Below are 14,758 nucleotides of genomic sequence, written 5' to 3' on the forward strand. Positions count from 1 at the left end.
CCTGTCCCCGAGCAGAGTCTCAGGTACCTGGTGGGTGGATGAGTCCGGGGGAATTGTGAGGTGGGGGAGAAGTTTTGGAAATAGGCCAAGATGTTCTTACTAAGTTTAAAAACTATGCAAATCGTGCTTTAGAAACTCTGAGCAATAAGCAGGATTAAACAAGGCATGGATTAGTGTGTGTAGAGCAGCTTGATTTTGTTTGAAGATGAGAAATGGGGGTACTAGGACCCTGGGACAGTCAACATAGTGGAGCTCTGAACTCCTAAAGTGGCAGAAGTTGCTAGAAGGTGGTCAGTTTCTTACGCTGCAGCCTGGATGCATTTTTTCGAAGGTAAATTACTCAAGTGACTTGTGGCAATGTATGCGTCGGTTTTATTCTTATATGATAGTAGGGTTTTCAAAAATTGTTTTCTGGCATAAACGTGACCTAAAATAGCACTTTGTATATACAGATGAAACAGAAAACACCATTAGCTACTCATACCCTCCTCCAGTTATGTTTATCAAGTAAGTTCAATGACACTTCTTCAAAGATCTTTCTTTCATTCGTTTGCTGAGTAGACTTCTAATAAATACACGGTTCAGCTGAAAATGTTTAGGTGGGATTTAGGAAAATATATTAGTTGCAACACTGCGAAATCTGTATTTCTTCCTCCTTTAGGATATTATAAATCCAGGAGTGTACAATTATGTTACAGTCAGCATCAGAAAACTAACTTCAATTGGTTCAGTAAAAAAATGAAAACTTGAATAATGCATGGTGTGGAAATATTAGATATGAAAGCCTGACAGACTTCTAAACAATGAATTTTAAAACATTCTTTAGCTTTTACTTATTTTGACAATTTTCTAAATGAGCATCTTTTTTTCCCCAAGTTTAAAGTTTATGTAGCTTCCAAATATAATGACATTTTGGTATTTAGGGTCATATCAGAATTTTAAAGATGCAGTAGAACTGACTCACCTTAATTCCGTTTTACTTCTTATCACTATTTGCAGTTTAGCTTATCAGTAGGGCTGGTTTATTAGTAGTCTTCGTTCCAAATGAAATAACCACAGCAGTAAAATACCCAAGTTTCTCTGGCATGGAGCATTTAATTAAGTTCCTAGAATAACTCCGGGTGATAAGCATTCATCTCCACGACTCTGGAGTCTGTCCTGTTCAGCTGGAATGTTCAGAATTCTTCGGGTCTTAAGCCATTTCCTAGAGTCGAAGACGGTTCAGCCAGTCACTCGATTGAGGTTCAGTGTGTCCCAACACCAGAGTCGTCACGGGCGACGTGAAACCAGCCTCTGGCCCCTCGGTGCTCCCCACGCACGCTGTCCCCTGGGCAGCCGCTCGGAGCGCTCCGGGAGGTGTCCACCCTTCACAGTGGGCTGGCTCGCTGGAAGGTTCTGATGGAGCCAGTCCAGCGCAGAGTCTCCTCCGCCACCCTCTTGGGTTACCTCCGATGATTCTGGATCGGTTTTCTTCTCAGAAACAATAGGTTTGATTTTGCTGGGGTCCTGGCTGCTGGGTGTAGCTCACTCTATCCTGTGCCCTGTAACTGTCCCAGAATTTCTCTTTGTGCCCAGTCTTTGCTGTCAGAGGGAGTATTCCAGAAACTTCCCCACGCTAGGTTACCAGCTTCCCTTTCCTGCGCCTTCTGATTCTTCTCGGCTCACCATCCGCTGCTGCTTCGCAAAGATGTCCTCTCTTTAGTTCGGGTGGTGCAAGTTCTTCCTGTGAACCCATCCTTTATTCTGCGGCCCCCAAACAAAGTGATGGGAATGCCACTCAATGGCTGCTTAGCAGAAAGAAGGGCTGTGGGTGGGAGGGACAGGGGCAGAAAGGTTAGATCTCCCTTCAACTTTCAGATTTTATCAAATTGTTGAATATTTTTTTCATTACGAAGATGCCAGTTGTTACTTGTTAAACACTTTTAAAATGTTTCACTTCTTGAAAAATACTGAAGTGTGGGCTAGAAAGAAACAGGTTTGGTTTCCATGCTAAAAAGAAAAACAAAAGGTACTCAATCTTCAAGTCTATATTTGAGACCTAGGAAATAAATTTAATTTTGAAATGTGTTCAGATGGTGAAGCATTGTAGGTAATAATAGATGCTCCAGAAAATTAAGTGGGGAAGGGAGAGAGGGCAAAGGTGACAACTTGAAGGTGGTGAGGACGCAGGTCTTGTAGGATGAGGAAGCGGGTCTTGTAGATATTTAGGGGGAGAATTCATATAGGCAAAGGGAATGAGTAGCTGTGCAAACGCCCTGGGGCAGAAGATTGCTGCCATGTTCCCGAATGAGAAGTGGATCAGTGTGACTGGCGGAGAGGGAGAAAGGCAGAGCTTATTAGGTGAAGCGAAGGAGGTGACAAGGGACAATAACCTGTAGTCCCCGATCAGCCATTGTGAAGACATCAGTTCATATTTAACAGTATAAAAGGAAAATAGAGTCTTTGGAACAATATCTAGAGCATTTAAAGCCTTTTACTGGCGTCATCTAATTCTGCCATCTTGTGTTATTTTGCCTGGTGAGGGATATGGCAGCTCTTGACTTTGCTTCTCCAAACTAGCAGAGAAAATGGGAGAAGCCCTGAAAGTGGGTTGAGGCACTGAGATGCGATGGGGTGGGGGGTGGGGGGCCCGCGGGGAGACGATAAACGAGATAAACAGCCAAGCACCTGCCTACTCGAGGAGTCACATACTTGATTACACAAACATCTGTAAAGCACCTTATAATTTATGAAACATTTCTGAATGTTGTCAAGTCCTCAGGACCTCCTTGGAGGGAGGTTCTTGTTATTCTTAGGTTTTAAAAGAAAAACCTGAGGGGGCGCCTGGGTGGCTCAGTTGGTTAGGTGTCTGCCTTTGGCTCAGGTCATGGTCTCAGGGTCCTGGGATCGAGCCCCGCATAGGGCTCCCTGCTCCGAGGGAAGCCTGCTTCTCCCTCTCCCACTCCCCCTGCTTGTGTTCCCTCTCGCTGTCTCTCTCTCTGTCAAATAAATAAATAAAATCTTAAAAAAAAAAAAAGAAAGAAGAAAAACCTGAGGCTGGAGAGACTCTCTGGGCCTGGAAGGAGGCGTTGTCCCGGTAGGTTTGCTGCTGCCTCGTTCTGGGTCTTCCAGCTGACGCAGTGGCTTCTTTGGGGGGGGTGGGGGGAAGGCCGTCACCCTGGACAAGACAAACCGAGGGTGAGTCTGGAGCTGGGTTAGTGCTTGTGGGGCTGCTTATAGCTGAGCCCCGACCCGGGGAGTTCGGCAGGCTCTGCTTTTCCTAGGGAGTGCCAGAATCAGGCTGTGCAGTGGATTGACTTCGTCCTCCAGCCGATGGAGAACTGAGTGTGCCGCATATTTTGTAGCGAGAACCCCCGACAGGACAGTGCTGATGTTAGGAGTGAGCCGGGAGCTGCGGACGCCGGAGGGACCCTCCGGCCTCAGCCTGTGTGTGAGGGACATGGACGTTTTGCAAATGGATTTGTGTGCAGTTATTTGTCGCTTGTGTGGTTTTCAGACTTGACGGAGCGTGGAGGTCTGTCTTCAGGATTTAGGTTTAGTTTTCTTCATTTTGGTGAACTGTGTACAGAATACGGAGTATACGTAAACTATTAAACTCCTCTGTTTCAATGAGACAGACGGCCTCCTCCTGATGGGCTGCTTCCCTGTATTAGCAGTTACTCCTCGGCTCGGGGACGCTCTTTCCTCTGCCAGGACAAAAGTGTGCAAGTTCAGTTTTCACGCTCAAGTGCGTGTGCTAGGAAATACGTCTGTGCTCATGGGTCGCCTTGATTTCTCTGCTGCCTGAACTCTGGAGCACTTGGTACAGAAGGCCCCGCGGCGGCGAGAGGCGGGAGGGGGAGGCGGCGTGTCACCAAGTGGGCCGGTCTGGGCCCCGCATCCAGGGCCTTCGAGGGACGCGCGGCCGGGGCGCCCACCCCGCGGCCCGCAGCGCACGGCCGGCCGATTCCCGCGCCCCGACTCCCGGGGGTCTCACTGTCGCCGTGCACAGTGGTTCAAAATGAGAGCGAGTTTACTCATTTTCTTCCTGTTCCTCTTGGTTTAGGCCACTTGGAAGCCCGTTCGTGTTCAGTTTAATACAACAGCTAGAAATTACAAAATGACCTGTTGCTCTCTGTCTTAGAAAATCGAGAAAATAAGCATTATTTTTCTGTTAACCCCTATGACTGCGTGCCACAGAATCCTGCCACTGGGAGGTGGAGGGAATGCTTTCCATAGGTGGAATATCAGGGCTGGCGGGCTGCCCTCCGGAGGGGGGAGCGCTCCGCGCGTCACGTAACTGCCGGGTACGCAGCTTCCGTCCGCTCTGTCGCATTTTGTCATTTGGGTCCCTGGGGGGTGGTTAGGAAGGCACCTGTCTTCTTAATGCATTCTTAAAAGTCCTGGAGGGCTCTGCCCAGCTTGGAGGGCCTGGGGATGCGAGCGGGCCGGTCAGCGCGGACCGTCCAGCCTTCTTGCGGTGGCAAGAGTAATGTCTTCATACCGAATTGACTGTGTCCCCCTCCCCAAGCCTAGAGCCGTTTGGGAAGCTGTGTCTTTCTGTGATCAGCTGTTTTGTTCCTTCACTCAGCTTTCTTCTCGCCAGAGAAGAGGGAAGGGTGAGAGACGTGTGTGCTCATGTCCTCAGTGTGGCCCGGAGCTGGGCCCCTCCATCCCCGCGCGTGAATACCTCCCATGCTGGACGCGGCAGCAGCAGGTGCTCTTCCTGGGTCTGGGCATACAGCTGTGGCCCTGGCCTCCAGGAAAGTCGGGGGCCAAGGTGTCCCCCTGCCTGCCCTCTCGAATCTCCCAAGAGGCCTTGAGAAATCCCAGGCCGGGCCCCTGACCCAGGCGTCCCGGGGTCCAGAGCCCCTCCTGTGGGAGGTCCCTCCCAGCAGATGAGCATGTAAAATGCCCACCAGGTCTGGCCACTAAGTTCTGCCAAGGCTGGAGAAGTGAGTCTCCAGCAACTGTACTCTGGGGAGACTCCAGTTGTGAGCGACATTGAGGCAGTTTGGCATTCTGGCCGAAAGAGCACGTGGGGTACCCTAACCTGCCCTAGGTGCTGTCTGGCTGTGAAGTGGGGGGTGGGGCGTGGAGGTGGGTCACCTGCAGGCTGGGGCTGGGGCTCGGTAGGAGGAACCACCGTTTCCCTGGCCCCTCTGCCCTGGGAGGGCCTGGCCATCAGCAGCTGCTGTCTTACTTGATTTTATTTTTCAGTAAATGGACTTGATAAAGATGGTTTGTAACTTAGCACTTTACAGTTTTCACTACTGAAATTTTAATAAACAGTACTTCGTTTGGATGTAAATCTTTCTCGTGTGCAACAGAGTCTGGATGTCGATCTACAGTTTGCTGCACTTTTGTACAAAAACCAGAGAGACAGAGACTTGCGCCCATGGCCCCACCAGCCAGAGCCCGGCTAGCTGCCGGCGTGCGTGCTTGCCGGGGGCACGTTCGACGTGGGGAGGCACTTGTGCCTCCTCTGACGGCGCAGCTGCCTGCGTGGGGGCGCATGTGACCCCTGTCCGCGCGTTTTGTCCTGTGCATGGGACGTGGAGCGAGCAGCCAGGCAGGGCGTTCTGTGCAGCGTTGGAGAACGATGAGCTTTAAATGGCCTGGAGTTACCCCCAGAAAAACAATTCTACTTCTGTTCTGCTTCTATCCAATTAAAACAAGTTTATTCATTTCATTCCGGGAGCTGTTTGCCATTGTTTTTGTGCATTCATCAGTTGTTTATTTGCTGCTTGAAGTCCCAGTTGTGCGTGATGTCATTCACGGGTAGAGTTTTGAATGAAGGAAAATGCTGTCACGGCAAACGTGCTCAGAGATACCACGACCGTGGCCACACAGATTAGCCCGAGAGCGGGGTGGGAGGAGTCAGGCTTGTCTTATTAAGAAGTCTTTGTAGTTCACAGGAACATGTGGTTACGCGTATACGCCGTTTAAAGGGGCTTGAAGAAAAAGCAAAGGGACCCAGCTGCAAGGTCAAGTAATGCGAGTGGTGCGTGCCCCTCTGCACAAGGAAAACCACGTCTCTCTGTATTGTGTTTGACTTCTTTGTTTGTAACTTGCATACATAAAATCTCATTCGGTAGTTTCACCGTGGCCCAGGGAGGAACTCAGGGCAGGGGAATAAGGTCCCCGTGTTCAGAAGAAGGAACAGATTGGTCAGTGCTGGATCATGGGCCCCAGGACCCTGACTCCGGTGGAACCGGTGGCCGTCCACACCCACGTCGCACTGAGCCATTGGAATGGCATTCGGTTCAGAGGGGTGGGGATGGCTTGACCTGAGTCATTCATTCCTAAGCTCCCAGGATGCTTTTGAGATGAGTGATGGTGGGAATGAGCCAGGGCACAGCAGGGTTGGACCCTCAGCCTTGACTTCGCTGGGGGATCCTGCACCTGAAGGCTGGCTGCCCATTCACACTAGAGCCTTAAGTGAGATCTATTCTCAGCCCCCGGGAGACAGCACCGACATCCTGTATTATGTGGATGTTATGGACGGGGAGGGAGTGGGCCTGCAGGTTAGAAGCCAGGGACGCTCAGGCCACTGGGTGCATTTGTGCGCGTTTGTGCCCGTTTGTGCGCTGTGGAAGCTTCTACCTAGAAGGGAGGTGGCTGGGCGGGGGGCAGTGGGTTCCAGAATCTTCCTGTTTCCATTAAATGTTTCTTTCTTTAAAGACAAGCACTTTTTTGCTTATTGCGCTCTATCTTTAATACGTTTCCAAATTACAGTTATTGTTAAATGTGAAAACCAGAGTATATTTTAAAGATATTTATTTATTTATTTATTTATTTGAGAGAGAGAGAATGAGAGATAGACGAGAGGGAAGAGGGTCAGAGGGAGAAGCAGAACCCCTGCTGAGCAGGGAGCCCGATGTGGGACTCGATCCCGGGACTCCAGGATCACGACCCGAGCCGAAGGCAGTCGCTTAACCAACTGAGCCACCCAGGCGCCCCCAGAGTGTATTTTAGAATCCTGAGGCCATCCCTTTTTAACTATGCTCCTAAGTCTGTCTCTTATTCAGTGATACTATAGAGGGGATTTGAGTTGTGTTTGGCATAATTTCAGACTTCCAGAAAATGCTTATTTTGATTTCAATAATAAAAATAAAAAAGGAGGGCGCCTGGGTGGCTCAGTTGGTTAAGCGACTGCTTTCGGCTCAGGTCATGATCCTGGAGTCCCTGGATCGAGTCCCGCATCGGGCTCCCTGCTCGGCGAGGAGCCTGCTTCTCCCTCTGACCCTCCCCCCTCTCATGTGCTCTCTCTCTCTCATTCTCTCTGTCTCAAATAAATAAATAAAATAAAATCTTTAAAAAATAATAATAAAAAAGGAATGAAATCATAAAACTAAAGTAACCCCCATAGCAACTCTTAAATATTTAAATATTTGAAGGAAAGAAAGGTGCATTTGAAACATAACAACAGGATATTTGGGGTGGATATATTTTGAATAAATTGTTATTGTACGTTCCTTAATTTTGTAGGAAAAACGTAATATTTAGTTTGAGAACTTCAGATATAAACAATATTTTTGAAGTATATTTGAAGTATATTTTGAAGAATATTTTATGTATAAAATACATATTCTTTACATCAGTGTAAACTCATAAGCATAATAATGTGTTAAATCTGAGGAAAGAATTACACTGTTCATCGGATATTTGCAATTTTAGCGCACATGGTATCATTTGGCTCAAGTATTCTTACCGTTTCATAGGGCAGAAATATAACGCTTATATTCATGTTCATAAATGACCCCAGAAAGAGAAAAGATTTGGATTGACATATTACAACTTCACCTCTGTCGAAGTTGAAAGAGTAGTACTGTAGGATGTATTTTGTAATAATCATATGTACTCAGTACTTCTGTGTTGTGTATGAAAAACAAAATAGAAGGGCCGTAGGTAAGGGAAATTAATCCCAAAAGTGTGCTGGCTTCAGAAATGATCGTGTGACTTGCTCCCTCATTTTCAGTAGGGCCTGTAACAAGATAGCATGGTTTTTAGTCTCTGGTATTGCATTTCTAAAGGACGTAAGCTTGCAGATAATATCCAGAGGGGGAATCAGTTAGTCTCCAGGTGTAACACACAGATGGAAATATATGGTGTTATTTTGAGTACTTCACCCTTCTTTCTCCTCGCTGCCTTCCTCCTGTCATGTCCTGGGGCGGACTGTCTCTGCAGGGCCACTCCCCTCTGCGGTTGAAGTGCAGAAGCGGCCATATACAAATGAATGAGCATGGCTGTGTTCCAATAAAACTTTATTTACAGAAACAGGCAACAGGTCAGATTTGGCTGTACTTTGTTGACCTCTGCCTAAGAATGCCTCTCTCTCTTTCTCTCTCTCTCTCTCTCGTGAAGTGAAGAGGGTTTTCTTTTCCCTTGGGCCTCAGACAGTTCTAAAGTTTCGTTCTCCTTTAGAAGAATTTCTTTTTTCTTTTTAGCTTTTCTGCCTGTGAGAAATGGCATAAACTACGTGGGTCTTTATTTCAACGTCAGGCCAGCTGCTGGGGACAGGCAGGGCTCGAGGGCTCCACTGGCTGGGGAGACAGGTGTATGCGGCAGCAGCCCGGGGCCGGCAGTATTTTTGTCACTGGGGTGAGTTTTGGAAGGTGCCGTGTAAGAGTGTAAACTCCGGGGCCCAAGTGACAGTCGCAGACCTCCCCTCCCCGCCCGAACCCTACCCCTCTGTCCTTATTTGTAGCAATGGATGGTGACTGCCCCATTTGTAAGGGGAGCCCTGGGGGCAGTGAAAGTCCGTCCTTCACTGCTGACCAGTCACTGATGCTCCCTCGTCTGGTTGGTACCTAGGAAGGTCTGACCGTTGATGATTTAAGAGGGGGTCCGCCAGGAATTGAGGGGGTATGTTGCCCATTGGGCATCCATACTGAAGAATAATCCTGTTTCTCCTACGCTGTTGCACGCTGCTGCCCCATGTATGGGGGGGCGTTCTTGCCATGGAAGAATAGCAGTAGGGTGTGCGCGTCAGGCTCCCTAACAACGAGCATGGGGATGAAACGCACACTGCAGGTGTGAGTGTGCTGAGAACATGCACTAAGCAGTGAGTGCAGCCCCTGTGGGCGGCTGTGGCTCGGGAAGCGGGGAGAGGTGTGGTGCCGGGCCCCCCGGGCCGGGGCCCCTGAGGGCTCTAGTGTGCGGTGGTTAACACAGGGTCTTACGGGAACGATTCAACGGGAGCTGACGGAGAAGGAGAGCTGCCGCCTTTTATGATCCCCAGCCTCCTCCCAGGGCTAGACCTTCTCGCCCCGGTCCGCGCTGCGTCATTTCCATCAGGTTACAACTTGGTGCTGTGGGACATTTCTTCAACAGCAAGCACTCAGGATGGAATGATTTTACCTGTCCGTGGAAAAGGTGATCTCATGTAATGGACAGTTTGAAGTCTTTCATGAGTAGGGTTGGTAAAGTAATTTACTGCCCCCATTTGTCCTGGGGAACTTCTTCCCTAGTTTCCTTTTAAGTTATTTTTTTCTCCCATTTAAATGAGAAGTTCAAGTAACCGTTTTTCTTAGAATCTCTGGCTTGTTTGTTATCACACTTCGCCTTACTTTTTTTTTTTTTCTTCTGGTATATTGGACAGTGTTTTGCTTTTAGTCAAGTAAGGAGATACTGTATTATCAGGGTTCTTTTTCTAGGAATTTCTCATGTAACTGAAAAGTTTATTTTCTCTTGTAAGTCTATGTTTAACATCAAAGGTTTAAATGGGCCAAAGGACATGTCTGGGCTCATTGCAGGTTTCTTTCTTCCTAATCATAGTTGCCGCTGGAAATATAGGTTTTAATTTTGAGAAGTATGTTGTTTCGTTTGTCACGCAAGGATTATCTGCGGCCACTCCTTTTGTGCCTGCAAGGGTTAAGTCATTTTCGCCCACTAAGTGTGGCTATAGCTCTCTTGGGTGCGGTCCGTGCCACTGTGCTGGGAGCGCCCCCCACCGTGGAGTCGGGTGTGGGGCTCTGTCTGCGTGGGGCCCCACGCACATCTCCCCCCAGCCCTCCCCGGGGCTCCACGTGGAACGCGGGGTGGGACCCATGAGGCTCTCTGCAGAGAGAACCAGGGCCTTCCTGGGCAGACTTGCTACCCCTCAGGGTTGTGTGCGGAATTCTGGACACTGAAATATTGGCCACGAAGCCAGACACGTCCAAACCCACATACCCGTGAGAAATCAAAATGAAAATGTCATGAGTCAGAATGTGCATCGAAGATGCCGCCTGAATTTATTTGCCAGTGCGGATTTCCCCGATTTATCCCTGGAGCGTTCTAGACCTGATGCCCACTGTCGTTTCCACGCTCGTATTTGGAATCACGGAGCCCGGCGAACGGGCGGCAGGCATGTCGGTGTTTCGATATTTGTGCTGCTCCTGACAAAGGAGGCTTCCCACTTGTTTCCATGACAAGGTTTTCAGTGACTTGTTTTCTATTTCTTTCTGATTCTTCCTCTTTTTTTTTTTTTGTAAAGAGCAGATTGAAGGTGGGGTCTTTAATGAGGGTGCTCGCTCCCTTGCATTCTGATTGCTCTTTTAAGTGGAAGAGAAAAGGCATGGAATTATCCCCCCCCACCCAGGAGTGAGGATACCTGGCACGTGGAAACGGTCCTTCGTGCAGCCATCATTTGTCACACGTGACAGAGCAAGATGGGGTGTAGCTGGCCAGGGTGATGCGTCCAGTGGAACGACTTAAATCTTGTTAATGCAAATTTTTTTTTTTTTTTAAATCAGCTGTCTTAGATCAGTGCTTCTGTGAATGGGTTTCTTTACAAAGCAGTGTCTAAGCTACAGACCAGTACTGTGTGTGATTATATGACAAATTCCATGAATGCCAATAAGTTTAAATTATTTTGAGACGCATTTCCTCCAGGACAGAATCCAGACACCTTGGTAATCGCATTCATGAACAACGTGTGATTCTTGATGTTTCTTTTTTGTTTTGCCGCTACACCTAATGAGTTCAAGGAGTGTCTCCCATCCTAATGAATATTCGGTGTGGATTGATCATAAAATTAATAATTTGTACTTTGCTTCTAGTAGAATTAACGTAGATAATAAAGCACACAAAATTTTGCCAGAATCACCATTAGAAAGCATAAATATTTAAAGGCGAGGATGTCAGGTTAGTAGTGTGAGAAGACTTTTTTTTTTCCCTAGTCTGGATGAAGCAGATTAATTTTCAGGAGGAGAGATCATTTAACGTAATTTAAAAGTCAGTAAACAAAGGAACCAGCATCCGCCAGCTCTGGGGATGGGGGAGCTGAGCAGAGCAGAGCAGGGTGCAGTGAGGGGTTTCCGGGGGGGCTGCCCTGGGTTCCAAGTCTGGGACCCCGCTGCCTCTGGATCCTCTGAGCCCCCGCCGCTTTCCTTTGGCCGCGCCCCGCCTGTGCTCACGTTCAGGGCCCTGGCTAGCGTGTGTGGGAGCCGAGCTCTGGACGGCTGCTTCAGCTCCCTGCCTGGGGGCTCCCCCTCACCCATCAGCACCCTAAGGTGCCCTGGCCCTGTGAAATCAGTGCGTGCACAAATGCATGAATGAAAGGTGACCCTGCCTTTCTCCACGCTCCTCCCACCGCGACAAAGCGCAGAAACGAAGGTTTTGATACTTGTTGTGTATATACTTACCTTCAAAAAGCTAAAATTCCATGTTTACCTTGATGAGAGCTCCCGAAGATCTAATGGTGGGAGCCGGGTCTTGGCACGGAGCATGCCCTCCATGTGGAGTTCACACGGCTGCCGCGCCCCGAAAGTGGCCAGGGTGAGTGGGGGGTGCATTCTCAGGAACAGCTAACCCTCATTTTTGTGACTGTGTAAACTTGGGAGATTGAGGAATTGACTTGCTTAGCTGTTTCCAGATAATGGGTTTAGGGTTAACAGGAGACAATTCTGCCTCGTTTAGCTAATCATTAGAGTAAAAATAAAATAAACTGTGACCCCAGATCTTCGTGTCAGCAGATCCAGGGCATCTTGACCACCTGCTTGGGGTTCGCCGGGAATTCGTCTCCCACTCAGGGCCTCAGTGACAAAACGCAGACTCTTATTTTGGGGAGAAGTGGAAGTCCGAGGTGGATTCCAGCAAACACCTGCTACTTAAGGGATGCAAATGTCTGGGTTGGGGCTCTCACATGGGCTCTGGCGGGGACAATGCTGAAATAGCCGGGGGGCCCATCTCTCCCCAGGACAAAATTTGGCCCCTGTTTCTGCTTTGGGGAACTGTTTATGGATTAAAATTTTTAAAGGACATAAGGCTTTTTAAAAATAATAAAATATGGTATAGCACTGCTCCAAAATACCACATCGTGGGGAACTTACAACAATCCAGTCATGAAAAGGTATGATGTTTATTTTGCATGTTGACCGTTGACAGCCGCTTGTCTGTCCAGGAGTTTGTCTTTCTGGCCGCACATGGGATGCAGCCCTCGGAGCTGGAACCAGGGCCTCCAGCTGCTCATTCTTGGCTGCAGGGTCCTCTGGAAATTCTCTCTTGCTGGGAGCAGGCCCCTGAACTCAAGGTGGACGGAAGAGAATTGGCTTCACAATGAAGTAAACCAGGCAGTGTGGGGAGGGTCGAAGAGGGATTGTAATGATTTGAGAGCAGTACTCGGAAGTGCAGGTGGTGTGCACGCAGGTGCCAGGGAAGAACACCTACCTGTGTAGGGCAGGGTGTGGCCAGCAGGGTGGCCTAGCCACCGCCATTCTGGGGGGTGCAGACAAACCACTCGGGGTTTTGATTAAAAAGCCAAGAAACTTTGGGCACCTGGGTGGTTCAGTCGGTTGAGCGTCTGCCTTCAGCTCAGGTCATGATCTCAGGGTCCTGGGATCGAGCCCTGCGTCGGGCTCCCTGCTCAGCGGGGAGTCTGCTCCTCCCTCTGCCACCCCCCATCCCCTGCTAGTGCTCATTATCACGCCCTCTCTCTCCCCAAAATAAATAAAATCTAAAAAAAAAGAAAAAAGGCCAAGAAGCTTAAAAAGAAAGGCAGTTTGCTATGAAATGTCAGTCTCCCAACTCGGTCTGTCCGTTATGTTCTTTAACGGGCAGTTAGTGAAGTAAAAACATGCTGGAAACAATGGAGATTGGGGACAGGTTGAAAAAGTTTGATCCTTGGGCCTGGAAGGCAGGAAGCCATTGGAGTGGGTTGGGGTCCTAATGGCCTGTCACCACCAGGCTCATGGGGGTAGGTGACCTAACCTGGCCCCGGGGCAGCGGGGCAGATGAGGAGGGTCTGGGATGACAAGCGGGTCGCTGCAGGAGCGAGTGTGTGGGCCTGGTCGCTTTGGGAAGGGGATACACGATCCACTGGGAGGGTTTTCCGAGGCAGAATTCAGACTCACTGCCTGTCCCGTGTTCCCATCAACCCCCGATGGCACGGTTTCCAGGACGCGACCCCGGGCCCTGGCGTCCGTCCCCTCGTGAGCTTTCTCCCCCACAGCCCCCACCGAGAGCCGGCCCCGGGCAGCAGGCCGGCTGCTAGCTCCAGGGCTTTTGTCCCCGAGGGCAAGGGCCGCATCCTGCCTCTGCGTCCAGCCCAGCCGGGGCCTCACCAGAGCGCTCGCCTCATGCTTGGGAGTGACACGACTTCCTCTCTCACTCGAGATGGCTCTGTTCCTGCAGTCCCTGTCACCACTGACTCCTTCCCTTTCTTTTCCAGAGTGAGGATCTGTCTGGCTTTATCAACATGACGTCACACATCAGAGAATGACATTAGAAGAAGATGCTCAGCGTGGTTGCTTTTTTATTATTTTTTTTTAATCTGAAGCTGCTTACAGTTTTCTTTTGGGTCTGAGCAACGACTAGGATTTGGAACATCTGCGACCGTGTTAGAGTCTGAACCAACAAGGCAAGGACACCTGCCCCTCTCCTGGTTCCTGCGGTGGGGGAAATTCATCATTCTGCTGTTTGTGCTGTGTTTTGTTTGTTTGTTGACAAAAGTCACCGAAGAAGTTATTCTCAAGAAAATTGGATGTTCCCATTGGTCATTTAAATCGTGGCCAGTGTCTTAATTTCTTCTTACTTTCATTTTAGCAAAGCAAATTTATCCCTCAGCATGCTAGGAGATTCTACCAATACCCATGAAAGTGGTAAAATCTGGCATTTACTGGCATGCACTCAAAACTACCACAGTCCTACCTCAGTTCCAGGTAAAGCCGGATTTGCGTGGCCGGGGGCTGGCAGGACCTCCTGCGCATCTCTGCTGAGTGCGTCTCGAGTGCGGCCTTTCAGCCTTATTAACTGGCCCCAGGACACAGCTGCTCCGTGGACTCCAATCCAGGTACCTGCGTGTTTACTCAGACAGAGCCCAGTGTGGGACTGACATTTCTCAACAGAAATGCAATTTGGGATTGGACTTCGAAGATGGATTAATAAATAATAATAATTATGTGTAACTGAAGCAACCTACTTTTGAAAAATCATCAATTACATTGGGTAGTGGGGGTGGGAGGGGGGTTGGGGCAGGGGGTGAATATCTCTTTTTACCTTTAACAGACTTGTTTCATCTTCTCTATGTAGATGTTTATGTAGGTACTTCAAATTGCAAAAGCCTTTGAACCTATTTACAAGCTCAAATGTCTCTGCTATCCTTAATCTTGAGCTTGCATTTCTTTAACCAAAAATTCATGTAGGCATGCTAGCGATCCAAGGGTGGTCACGGCTTTGGCAGATTTAAAAAAAAAAAAAAATGTATTATCTTCACTTGATGCTATCATGTGGGCCAATGGGCTGCCCTGAGCAACAATAAAAAAACACAAAAACTCCAAAAAAGACAAGGGAAGCA

At 48.8% G+C, this 14,758-nt stretch overlaps 1 protein-coding gene across 1 annotated transcript in view; it reads left to right on the forward strand.

The window, feature by feature from the left end:
* IRS2 (insulin receptor substrate 2) overlaps positions 1–13,679 on the forward strand; it is a 33,604-nt gene extending 19,925 nt beyond the window's left edge. The window contains 1 exon segment of the mRNA XM_021695948.2: positions 13,634–13,679. Within this exon segment, the coding sequence (XP_021551623.2) occupies positions 13,634–13,638 (5 nt within the window). The 3' untranslated portion in view covers positions 13,639–13,679.
* The last annotated feature ends 1,079 nt before the right edge of the window (positions 13,680–14,758 follow it).

This window comes from Neomonachus schauinslandi, chromosome 3 (assembly GCF_002201575.2).
Source record: "Neomonachus schauinslandi chromosome 3, ASM220157v2, whole genome shotgun sequence".
Taxonomy (NCBI): Eukaryota; Metazoa; Chordata; class Mammalia; order Carnivora; family Phocidae; genus Neomonachus; species Neomonachus schauinslandi.